General features: G+C 51.7%; 1 protein-coding gene across 2 annotated transcripts; it reads right to left on the reverse strand.

Annotated features, from left to right (window-relative positions):
• Window positions 1-1,854: 1,854 nt before the first annotated feature.
• On the reverse strand, window positions 1,855-11,567 carry LOC129020804 (ladinin-1-like). Of its 2 annotated transcripts, XR_008495908.2 has the most exons (5): window positions 11,172-11,567; window positions 9,714-10,629; window positions 9,085-9,271; window positions 6,680-6,751; window positions 1,855-2,623 (listed from the first exon to the last, which is right to left on the reverse strand). XR_008495908.2 is itself a non-coding variant. In XM_063657425.1 (3 exons), the coding sequence occupies exon 2, from the start codon at window positions 10,502-10,504 to the stop codon at window positions 9,749-9,751; it is 756 nt and encodes a 251-aa protein (XP_063513495.1). In that variant the 5' UTR covers window positions 10,505-10,629; window positions 11,172-11,305; the 3' UTR covers window positions 9,110-9,271; window positions 9,714-9,748. The 2 variants fall into 2 exon arrangements, 1 of the variants encoding a protein (XP_063513495.1); XM_063657425.1 differs by lacking the exons at window positions 1,855-2,623; window positions 6,680-6,751 and having other exon boundaries at window positions 9,110-9,271; window positions 11,172-11,305.
• Window positions 11,568-12,268: the final 701 nt, after the last annotated feature.

Consider the following 12,268-nt stretch of genomic DNA (forward strand, 5'->3'; position numbering starts at 1 on the left):
CTACAGGTGTGTTGGGACAAGGGTCACACTTGCAGTGACCCAGGCTTAACCCTCTCCTGCCAACAAGCTGGACACACACCCCATGGAAGGCTCTCCTAGTGAAGCCTTTCCTCATCAGCCCCAAGTACTGCTCAGTTCAGGCTCTTCTCTCAAGAGGGAATGGTTCCGAGTTAGGGAAATCAAATGGAATCCATTTGTCAGCCTGGAGAGGCACACCAGTGGTCCTTGCCTGCTGCTGCACATTTAGTCTTTCCCCATGGTTACAGGACAGTTTCTGAGTTCCTGCCATTAAGTATATGACCACAGGGACTCATGTGACTAATTTGGCTGCAGTCTCTGTTCTCTGGGTCTCAGGAAGACCCTACCTGGAAAGGTTTTGATGGCTCTTGGCCTGGAGTGCAGGGGATGGACCAAGCAATTTGGGGGAGTCCCTGTTATTTACAGCTTCATTGTGTTTATAGCAGACAGAGAACTAGCAGTCTACACTACAGATGAGAACATTGAGGTCCAGCCAGGGGAAGTGACTTACCCAAGAGCACACAACATCTTTAGTAGCAGATTCAGGACTCCAACCCTAGTCTCCAAATGCTATCATGGAGTTTTCTCTGCTCTACTGCACTAATCTTGGAGGCTGTATTAGTCCATTTTCACAGTACTACAAAGAACTACCTGAGACTGGGTAATTATAAAGAACCTTAATTGACTCACAGTTCTGCATGGATGGGAAGGACTCAGGAAACTTACAATCATGGCAGAAGGTGAAAGGGAAGCAAGGCACGTCTTACATGGCAGTAGAAGAGGGAAGTGCCATACTCTTAAATCATCAGATCTCATAAGAATTCACTATCATGAGAGCAGCATGGGGAAAACTATCCACTGATCCAATCACCTCCCACCAGGTCCCTTCTTTGACACGTGGGGATTACAATTCGAGATGAGATTTGGGTGGGGGACACAGGGCCAAACCATATCAGAGCCCAACCATGACAACACCTTCTCTGAAGTGTGGCCTCCTCCAGGAGGGACCATGGATTTCTGTAGATGTAGGTGGACTCTGGGTAAAGGTGCCAGGGCCAAAGATCCTCATGTCTCTCCCTCCACTCTCTCTCTCCTTCCCCAGAGCCCTGCCCTAGTCTTACATAAGATCAGCAGTTGCTGACAGATCCTGCTCAGCCTCAGCAGGGACTGGGTGAGGGCAAGGGCTGGAGAGGGCTTTAAGCAGGCCTTTGGGATGGAGCTTGGTGAGCCAGCCCTGTGTCAGGAAGAATGTGTGGCAGGGGATGGGCAGAGTGGGGAGATGGCAGTGGGGGGTGTTGGCTATTTTGGCAGATGCAGGAACAAAGCCACAGAAACATGTGCCCCACGCCATAGATGCCCATTTGGCCCTCCAGGTGCTCAGATAAGCTATCTGAAAGCAGAACAGACACACAGGGAACATGGATGGAAAGTAAACCAGCTGTCCCTCTTGAGAGTCCTGATAAAGCAGAGTCCACCCAGGCCTGGGATTGCAGGCTGGGAGCAGAGTTTGGGGGCAGAAGGCAACCTCCAAGACGTTCCTTAATCTCTGTGCCAGGATCTTGGAAGTCACAGGGTGAAAGCACACCTGCAGCTGCACTTGAGCTGATGCTGTAGATACACACTCCTAAATCTATGTGGGGACAGTTTTGCCTACTAGGAAAGGTCACCCCACAACCAGGCTACTGGCTCCTTTTAATGGGCTGAGCAGTGTTGGCAAGCTGCTGGCTCTGCAGGGCTCAGTGAGAACAGCTGCAACATGTATCTTCTCCATGAACCCCAAGGCCGTGTGGCAAGCCCTCCTCCCAGGGAATGGACTTAAAGTGCTACAAGAGGTCAGATACAGAGTTTTCATTCAAAAACCTAAAACAAGAAACTGTTTGAGGGGGGTAGCGAGGACCGATAAAGATCAATTCCCAATGGCTTTAAAATCATGGGATGTAAGACCACAATCTGCTAAAGCTACCAGATTATAATTCCATAGTTCAGGACCCAGGCAGTCTATTGGCTTGCACATGGATGCCTATGCATGTGCATGTTTGTGTTCGTTGCTGGCACATTATAGGTTCAGTACATAATGAAAATGAGAGAGGAGGAAAGCAAGTCTGGTGGCAGCTGAGCTGACTCTTCCACTTGATCTGTCTGAATCCTCACAGCCCAGGTCCTGCCTGGCTCTGAAGGAGAAATGGTCCTCTGAACCAGGCCTTCCCCTCCCCCATGAGCCCCCTGAAACCTGCAGATCTTGCCTACTTGTGATCCACACTCTTCTGTTTGTGGACAAAGAATGAAGTCTTGCCATTATCTGCCCCCTTCTCCAGTCACTCAACCACATGTCCTGCCTTCCCAGTCCTCAAATTCTTCCCTCAATACTGCTGCCTTGGGAACTATGTTGCATCTACAGCTCCTGTCCTTGAAAGAATCCTCTGCACATGGGACTTCCATTTGCTCCACACCATTCAGTACCCCATCTCCTCCATGGTCCTTGGTGGCCTCTGAGTCCTGTGGCCTTGATTCCCCAGCCAGGCTTATCTTCCTCCACGTGGGCCTCCACACTACTAGCAGATCCACAGCAGGGCCAGCTGAAGCCACAAGCCTGCCAGCCACCATCCTGAGAAGGAGGAGATAACAGGAAAGCAAGAGGCTTGACAGAGAGACAAATGGGTTGGGGGATAAAGTGGAGAGTGAGAAAGAAGCCAGGCTGCTCAGAGAAAAGTCAGGGAACCTTTAATCTCTCTTTCCCATTCCAGCCCACCAGGGTCCAGACTTGTGTCCTGGCCTGGAATAATCTAGAATTTAGGAATTGCTTTTCCTAAACCCTCCCTTAACTTAAGGGTGGCTTACTGTTCCTTGTAAGCTGAACAGCCCTTCAAACAGACTACAGCTTATTTGTCTGGATGCCTGGAAGAGGGATCTGGGCATCTAGAGCCCTACAGAGCCCAATGGACAAACCCCAGTAGATCCTGGGTATCATGGACTGCATGTGTGAGGCTCCTACTGACTGTTCCAAGGCAAGAACTCTGTTCAGGAAGCTATGAGACAGTCACTTATCTAGTGAGGAAATCCAGCCACCATCCAGCAGCCACTGCTCAACACCAAATAGTTACTCCCAGCCCATTGCGGATATCCCTGTCCTTGCAAAGTGATGTAACAAAAGTCACCTTCCAGCACAACAATCGATGGGAAGAGAAATCCAAGTTGTAGCAGCAGGAGAAAGCATGTGCTGAAACAGTGCTTGCAAATTTCAGGAGCCACAAGAGGACAGGCCACTTATGGGGTCACAGGGCCACTGTGACAGTAGAGCAGGTAGGCAGGTCAAAGATTGGTGAGTAGGAGCCCTGTTCTGTCTCCAGAGGGTGTTCAATGTCATCCTCCTCCAAGAGGCCTCCCCACCCACCTGCCTACCCAGTGGCTACTACTCATTTAACTGCCAAATGAAGTCATCTTGGACACATGCTGGTCTCTTTATTAGCTGTGTCCCCAGCAGGAATGAGGGCAGGGACCTCATGTGTTGGATGCACACATACAAATGAGAGGGAGCTGTGGAGCGGTGCCCCTGACATTTCCCCAGCAGCCTGCCCTCAATGGGCACCCCATGGAGAGTGTGCAGGCATGAAGGGCCCCACCCCTGGAGCTGAAGCTGCAGGAAGAGGCCCCTCGGTGTCCTCTCAGGCTCTTACTCCAGAGGAGTTGGGCTCCACTACCTGGGAAAGGCTTTTAGGAGCCTCTCCTAAGCCTGTGTGGGGAGAATTTTGCTTACTAAAAAAGTTTACGTGTGAGGGGGACTTTTCAAAGTTTAGAAAATGAGCATGTGAAGGTCATCTGCTTGAGGCTTAGAGGGGGAAAATGTATCAGGGTCACACTGGAGGTTCCAGCGGAGCCAGAGCTGTTGAAATCACCCAAAGCTCTGGGCAAGACTGACCCCATTCCTCTGCCCTGTCCTCGATTTGTCCTCCAACTCTCAGCTGTGGAATTGGAATATTCACCAAGCTCTGGCCCTGGCAGTGAGTGAGGTTTGCTTGGGGCAGGGTCCTCAGGTCCTGGTACCCCTAGCTCAGTGCAGGCACAGGGAACAAGGCACAGGAGACTCACTGGCTGGAAGTGGGCCAGCCCAGGGGCACCGGAAATCCTGCACAGATGGGGCTCTGAGGGCCTCTGTTCCCTGGACTCCAGATCTGAGACAGGAGCCTTCATCCAGAATCATGGAGCCAGGGCAGGGCTCCTGCCCCACATGCTTGTGGGGAGTGGGCAGGGCTCTGCACCTGGTCTCACCCCCTCTGGTTATGGGTAGCACCAGGATAGTCAATCAACAGAGTTCTAATGATTGAAAGAAAAGCATTGAACTACAGCCTGAAGGGGCTGAGAGGCACCTGGCTGATTTTCTTAGGGTGATTGGTCCTAGAGTCTCTGAAGGCTCATCATTCTACAAGCTCACACAGTCCATGTGAGAAGAAGAGGAGGGACAAGCAGCTGGGAGCAGATCAGGACCTCAGTGATGGGGACATCACAGGCACATGGAGGTATGTGCTGGAAGCTGATGAGACAGATGACCCTGGAGTTCTTGAGGGACACCGCACCTGACCCTAGAAGTGAGCTGGAAGGGATGGACATCTCCAGATAGGGCACTGAGCCACCATAGTGCTGATGTGCACCAGCACAGATTCCAGTATCTGCTGTGCCTGCAGTGGGACAAGGTGTCAGGGCACACCTGCTCCCAGAGGCTGGGCTGGGAAGAAGTTGGCTGAGTCTTGCCAATATCCCTGAGCCCTAGAGGCCCTGGCCAGACAGGTCCATAGGCAGACAGGGAGCAGAGGCAATGAGACACACAGGTGCTTCTGCAAGAGTCATGGCTCTGGCATGAGGGAGACCTCTTGAGATGCAGACTCAAAGGTCTGTCTTGGCAGGATTTGTCACACCTGTGGGGCAAAGAGCTAGAACAAGGAAAGGCTGAGAGAGGAAGGGGTCACTGGACAGGAAGGCAACTGATAGAGTTTGCCTTTGTCCCTACCCACAATCTCATCTTAAATTGTAATTCCCAAAATCCCCATGTGACAAGGGAGAGACCAGGTGGAGGTAAGTGAATCATGGGCGCATTTTCTCCTATACAGTTTTCATGATAGTGAGTGAGTTCTAATGAGACCTGATTATTTTATAAGTGTTTGGGCAAGTTCCTTCTTTGGTCATTCTCCGTTCTGCCACCTTGTGAAGAAGGTGGCTTGCTTCCCCTTTGCCTTCCACCATGATTTTAAGTTTCCTGAGGCCTTCCAAGCCATGTGGAACTGTGAGTTAATTAAAACTCTTTCCTTTATAAATTACCCAGCCTCGGGTATTTCCTTATAGCAATGTGAGAAAGTACTAATAAAGCACATTCCTTTGCATGAATGATACGCCCACAATGAGTCAGAGCCCTGCAATCTCTTGGCTGAAAGGGCGGGGGCTCTGCAAAGCTGCAGGGAAGCAAAGCCAGCTGAGCGTTCTCCTATGTTCCTGTGGTTGGTTCAGACCAGCCTATGTGAGCAGGTATGGGGCATTCTGGGTAGCTGGACTGTGCAACTGCAGGCATATTAGTGTGTGCACAAAGGAGAGTATATGAGAGTCTCCCACCATGCACCTGTGGCCCTCTGCCCCAGAGCCAGGCCCCTCCCTGCCCCTCAGTGTCCAGTGAGGGGTCAGATTTCTTTTCCCACTGAGTCCTGTTGTGATTGCTGACTCTTTTCATGCCTCCTGATTGAGAGAATCAAGGTGGAGATCAGGGACCAAGGCAGGACAGTGAGGGGCTCAAGATCCCCCAGGCCCAGCCCCCTGCCCAGGGTATTCCCCTTCTTCCTGAAAGGGAAGCGACCAATACCTACCCCTTCCCTCTGCTATAGTCTGACCCACAGGCCTGTCCATTGCCCCCTTACCTCTCCCATATCTACCCCTTAAATGACTCATTGCTCTAGGGGCTTTTCCTCCTCTGCTCCAGATCATCCCACCACAAATGGGCCCAGAGTAAGAGACATCAGGGAAGGAAAGGGTACCTGGGAGTCTTGATCTCCAGACTCCTGGGTCCTTCTGATCCACAGGTTGAGCCTTGACATCACCACTCCTAAGAGCCTCAAGATCTCCTAAAAAGAGAGCCTTCCATCCTAGGGTTTAGGGCCACTTGCAGCAGCAAGGCATTTTCAGAGGCCCTGGATTGAGGATAGACTCTGCCTCACTCCCATTACATCCAGAACATGCTATAGACACATGAAAAAGCTCCCTCACTGTCCCTAGGGAGCCATGTGCTCAGCTAAGGAGATGGGCTGAGGAACATGATGGTAACTCAAGGTTCTGCCAACATTACTTGACATATGAAAATACAGAGTTTTCTAGCACTGCCATGGCCAAGATTTTGGTTTTGGAGACCTCAGAGATAATCAGCCTAAAGATCCCTTGCAGACCCTGAGCCCCCCACCTTCTGGCTGTAGACCGATCTGCCAGTTCCTTCTCCAAGAGGTGGTGTTTGCTGACTAGACCCACATGAGCAATGAAGCGCTCAGTGTGACAGGAGGTCAGAGACTTAATGGATTCTGATCTCTGGGAACCAAGAACTCAAACTGATCCCTGACCCATACAGGTGAGGTGCACAGACCATGCCCAGCACATTAGGTATCCTCTACACTTCTGGAGGGGTCCCACTCACCTGTATAGCTGTGTGTATCCCGCCAGTGTCTCTCCCAACTTCACTGTGCTGGCCGGGAGCCTCATGCTGGCACTGCAGAATGGAAGACAGGACAGACAAGCCACGTGAGACACCCTCACCTCAGGAAGACCAGGCCTGTCCCTAGGGCTGGAGGAGTAGTCCCCAGCACCAAAGAGAACATGGCCCTCCATCACAGAGTGGACTATGTTGACTTGGCCAAAGTGAAGAACTTCCAGACTCCAGGAATTTTTCTCCATTCCTGAGAAACATCCCACTCAGTAAGACATCCCCAGGATCAGAATATCTTCCACTCCTTCCTTCTCCCCTTCTCTTCCAACAACTATCACTTTCACCTCAAAGACACCTCCTGAGTCAGGTCCTTCCTTCCCATCTTCCCCACCAAAGCAATCAACATCTATCTGTTCCCCGGCCTGCCACCCAGAGCTCTTCACCAGGCTGCTTATACCTCAAATAAATCTGATACGGTCCTTCCCACTCAGACCCCTCAGACTGCAGAACAGGGGCCAAACTCCTTGGCACAGCACACAAGGCTCTCATTATCTGGTCCCTCCCCCTGCCTACACCTCATGCCTATGTGACAGCCGATAGAACACCCATGCTCTTCACTGTGCCCTTCCACATGCTGTTCCTTCTATTGGAAATGCCATTCCTCCAGTTTTCCACCTGAAAACATCCCACTAGTTCTTCAAGTTCCATGTTGAATGTCAATTGCTTCATAATACCTTCCCCAGCTCTCACAGGCTGAGCGGTTGCAGCTACTCCTGAGCTCCTAGCCCTGGGTTTGAAATTCCTGTCACTGCACCTCCCTGCTTGAGTGGTCTGTGTGTGTTTCATGGTCTCATGTGAGTTGCTTGAGGGCAACAACTCTGCCATTCATCATTGTACTCATCCTCTTCCATCCCCACCCCAACCCCCAGGCCTAGCCTAGCAGTCAGCTTCAGTGAATGTTTAGAGGGCAGATGAATACAGCACAAGTGGATTAAATTCCTAACACATACGTGCAACTGCTTTTCAGATGTGATATTTTTTTCCCAAAGCATGATCCTCAGACTCCTGCATCAATGTTATGGTGCATGGGGACCCTTATCAATCCCACAGATCCACAGGCCCCCACACCAGGCCTGCTGAGGCAGAGGCTTTCCCTCCCTACGCTGTTCCTGGTCTCCCTCCTGAAAAGCTTCCTCCTCCTTCCCACCTCAAGACTACACCCTCCTCCTTCTTTGGTGCCCCATCCAAGCCCTGCCTGCATCCTCCAAGCAGCTCTCCCTGATCCTACTTCCCTGTTCCATCTAATCCAGCTATAGTCTCTCCTGTTAATCCCATCCCTCGCCAGATCTGGAGCCCTGGGCAAGGAATGCATGTTCCTTTTGTGTATCATAGGGTACAGCCTGGCACAAAGGACATGGGTGGCAGATACTCAGAAAACATTCTGAATATGACCAACAGGAAAGAGCTGGGGCCTCCAGTCCCCTTGGCCCCAACCTGCAGATTAAAGTGGTTTCTCAGTTGTCTTTCCTGGGGCTTATCTGAAGGGGGCAGGAAAAGCGGTGGCTTGTGAGAGTCCTGGGGAGGTCGGTGGCCCCCTCAAGTCAGGACGCTTCCTCCTCCTTGGATATCCTACTGCTTCAACCAAGCGTCAACTGTGACCAAAGAAGTCTGTGGACAAGCCTTCATTGAAGACCCTTGTCTTGTCTGGTAAACATATCTGTGAAACCCCATACACCAGTCAGGGTCACAAGCCCTGCTCTAGGTTTCCTTCTTGGGAAGCTGTAACTACCTGTTTTCCTATCTGCCTCCCCACTGCCTGCCAGCCCTGTGGGGCACCGATCAACATTGGGCCTTCAGCTTCCTCCCTAGGGCCTGGCACACATTAGAGACGCAATGCCCAATGAATGAGTGAGTGACCCTGTGAATCAAATAATGAAGAATAAACACTAGGACAAAGCAATATGAGATTTCCCCACCCCACATACTTTGTACTGTTGGAGCAGTGGCCTAGCAAAGAGCATTAGGAGAGCCCTGCTGCTCTCCACCTCTCCCCTCTGCTCCTGTGCAAGCCTCCTAAGTGATGCCAGAAACTGATGAAGGCAGGTGTGGGACTCCTGAAGCCCAGCGCCATCCTGGCCTGTACCGTCATCTGCAGCTCTGACCTTGCCCACTATGTGGGGCTGCTCATGCTTACTGGCACCCAGCTCCTGGGTCACTAACCTACTCTCCTTTATTTAGCACAGCCTTGTCTGCTTGGGGCCACCCATGGAAACCCAAAGCCCTACTCTATCCAGAGCATTGTCCTATCTAGTCTGAGGCTCTTATGCTGTGATGGGTGCTGGATTCCTCAGTTTACCTTGCAGTGGATTCAAGACAAGGGTGTGCTGTGCTCTCACCTGAAAGGAGGTGGTTCTGGGCTGGAGTATTTGAGGCAGCTACCGCAGGTGCATTGAGTGGATGAGGGGGTCTGCCTCTTCCTCCTTGCTGGGGTTTTTTACCTGGACGGGGCAGGGGGAGCATCACAAAGAGGTCTAGAGCCCAGTGGGCTCAGGCAGCCACAGACCCCATGTCTCATCCCAGGAGCTGCAGGAGAAGGGGAAAGTGAGACAGTCCTCTGCCTCTCTCTCCTGCCTCCTTCACCTTCTGTAAGAGTGGTTGGTGGATAAGCATTCCCTTGGGGCCAGGCCACCAGGCAGAGCTTCCTAGGGGAGCTTCTGGAATGATCTGAGGCTTCCCAAGAGTCTGCTGGAGCCCTGGAGTCCAGGCCTGGATGAGGATGTGGTAGGGGGTACCAGGTCTCCCTGCCCCATGGCTGGTGCCCCTTGAAGTCTAGCAGCCTGCCCCATCTCAGTCCCTGCTCTGATCATGGCTGGAAGGAGGCAGTGGGGAAGAGACTGCCGACACCAGCCTGCCTTAGTGGGGTGGATGAGAGACAGACAGGGAGCCAGAGACCACCTGGGTGGAAATAGGAAGGAGCCCTCCAGGGTGGGGGGTGGAAGGGTAGGAGGGAGGGGACACTGCCAACCTGCAGTGTGACTAGTGAGAGGCAGGAGACTACAGTCAGAGGGCCCAACATGCCCTGCTCTGCAGAGGATGGCAGTTTCTTCCAAGGGAGGGCCCTTTCTGTCTGCCTCTCAGTGGTGGCTTGGCCTCCTCCGAGAGGCCGCCTGCTCCTGGGCCTGGGCTGCTCTGAGGCTGCAGTCTTCTTTGGAGCCAGCTTGGTGTCTGGTCAGGCTCCTCTTTAGGACTGGTGACCTCTCGAAGATCGATGCTTTCTCCGACACCAGTCTCCTTTCTGATCCTGGTGTGTTTTCTGAGACGCTTGTCTTTTCTAGAACTGACTTCTCTGAGATGGACCTTTGCTCTCTCACCACTACCTTCTCTGACACTGATGCCTTTCCTGGGGCCAGTGTCTTCTCTGAGACACCTGTCTTTACTGGAACCAGCTTCTTCTCTGAGCTGTCTTTTCTCTGATACCACTGTCTTCTCAGATAGAGATGTTTTCTCCAAGGCTAGCACCTTCTTGGCAATGGAGGTTTTTTCTGAGACCAGTCTCTCATCCAGTGCTGCCTTCCCTAGCATGGAGGATTTCTCTGAGACTGGGGACTTCTCTGTTTCTTTTTTCCTCCCTCCTGGCTTCCTGCTCACCAAGCTCTCCTCCTCCAGGGCCCAGGAACCCTGCTGCTCCTGGCTTTGTCTCTGGTGAGGTGGGGTCTCCAGTTCCTTCTTGGGGACTAGGAGATGCTGCATGTCCTGCCAGGGTCCCAGCTGCCCCTTTGCTCCTCTGCCTTCTGCCTCTCCCAGATGGGGGCCCATGCAGCCTTCACCACCTGCTACCTCTGCCCCTTCTGGCAGATTATGATGGCTTGGATGTCCTCATCCTCATCTTTGGAGGCTGGGGCAGCAGCTTGGAAACCTCTGCTTCTTCCATGCTTGAGAGTCTGAGTGGGGAGGTGGAGTTGGAAATATAATCACAGGATATCAGAAATGGAAGGGACCTTGGGGGCACCTAACCAATGGAGATGCCTTCAGGACCACCATGGGGAATACAAGAATGTCAGGCCCTGCCCTCTTCCCCGCCACCACTTAAATAAGGATTATCTTTACCTACTCTACATATTAGGCTTCCAAGGGGTCATTGAACAAAGCACTCCATGCTTTTTTATAAAGTTAATAAACCCCTAGTAAGGTCCAACTATTCCATGTTTAGACATAGTCAAAAAAAATTAAGCAAATATATATGTGCTAGACCCTGTGCTAGGCATTGAGGGTCAAAAGAAATAAACACAGCTTCTGCTCCTTAGATCTTAGATCAAAACTAGAAGTATTCAGGGATTTGTCAAAGGTCTCACTGCTAATTGACAGGAGAGCTTGGAGTGAAACCGAGGGCTTCTGACGCACCATTCCACTTTCCTGTCAGTCACATGGGTACAGTTGAGACCAAGTGATAGCCACAGGTATTGCTGTGGCCTAGGGCACATACCCTGTTCTCCATCCTCTGGGGCACCCAGGGAAACAACAGCATGAGAAGACTGTCAAAAACCCACAGCACTCAGCCTCCAGCCAAAGGAGATTCTTTTCCTTCCTCAACTCCCTCTTCTCCATGTGATTTCAGGCAGGTTAACTCACTTTCGAAGCCTCGGTTTTCAAATCTGCAAACAAGGCTTGCAAGGAAGTAAAATGAGACTCATCTCATGAGAGTGCCCAGCACAGTCCTGGCATGTGAGTGGCATTCAGTAAATTCTGGGCCCTTCTCTTCCTTTCCTCATAATCTCGAAGTCTAGATGGCGAAAGCAGTTCTAGTGTTCCTCCCCTCAGAAGTGAATTATGGGGGTCAGGATTAGAGGGAGGCAGGCTGGCTAACAGGAAGAGGTGAGCCCCAGAGCTGGACAGATCTAGATACAAACTCTGGTCCTGCTGCTGTGTAGGTATGTGATCCCCTCAGTATCCTTCAGCCCAGTTTCCCTTTCTGTAAAATGGGTTCACAATACCTCCCTCTCAGGAATATTGTGAGAACTAAGTGAGCTATGGCCATAAAATGTCCCACATAGTTTTGGCTCATGGATGATCTCAATACTGGCAATCATTGTTGTGAAGAAGGTGGAACCTAGCAGGTCTGAGGGGTCTGGAGAAGGTGAGGAATTTGAAATTTACCTTCACGTCCTTCAGCTTCATTCCCTGGGCTTCATTGCTTGGCTGGCTGAACACGCTGCATGAAATCTGGAGAAGCTAACTCATCCCCACCACCCAAGATACCACAATGATACCCTGGCCCCTGCCTTGACCTGAGCACGTCTCAGAGGCCCGACGTTCTCCATCTGGCTGAGCCTGGGAGCCTCGTCCTCTGTGGTTTAGCTCTGGCTGCAGTGGCACCATCTGAGCTTCTGCTCCTCCTTATCTTCCAAAGACCACTACCAGGAAAGGCTCAGGGAGGGGAGAAGAGGGTCAGCACAGCACGGAGAAACATAAGACCCTCCCAATTGCATATTCCTGTGGGGCTGAAAGAAGAGACCACATACCCTCCTGCCTGCATTGAACACAAGAGGCTGTCAAGTGCTTGAAATGCAGCTGGTCTGAACA

This window comes from Pongo pygmaeus, chromosome 20, assembly GCF_028885625.2.
Source record: "Pongo pygmaeus isolate AG05252 chromosome 20, NHGRI_mPonPyg2-v2.0_pri, whole genome shotgun sequence".
Lineage (NCBI taxonomy): Eukaryota > Metazoa > Chordata > Mammalia > Primates > Hominidae > Pongo > Pongo pygmaeus.

What these genes read in the sequence shown, in the direction of transcription:
- LOC129020804 (XM_063657425.1), bottom strand. Translation starts at nt 10,504, where the DNA reads ATGGGCCCCCATCTGGGAGAGGCAGAAGGCAGAGGAGCAAAGGGGCAG.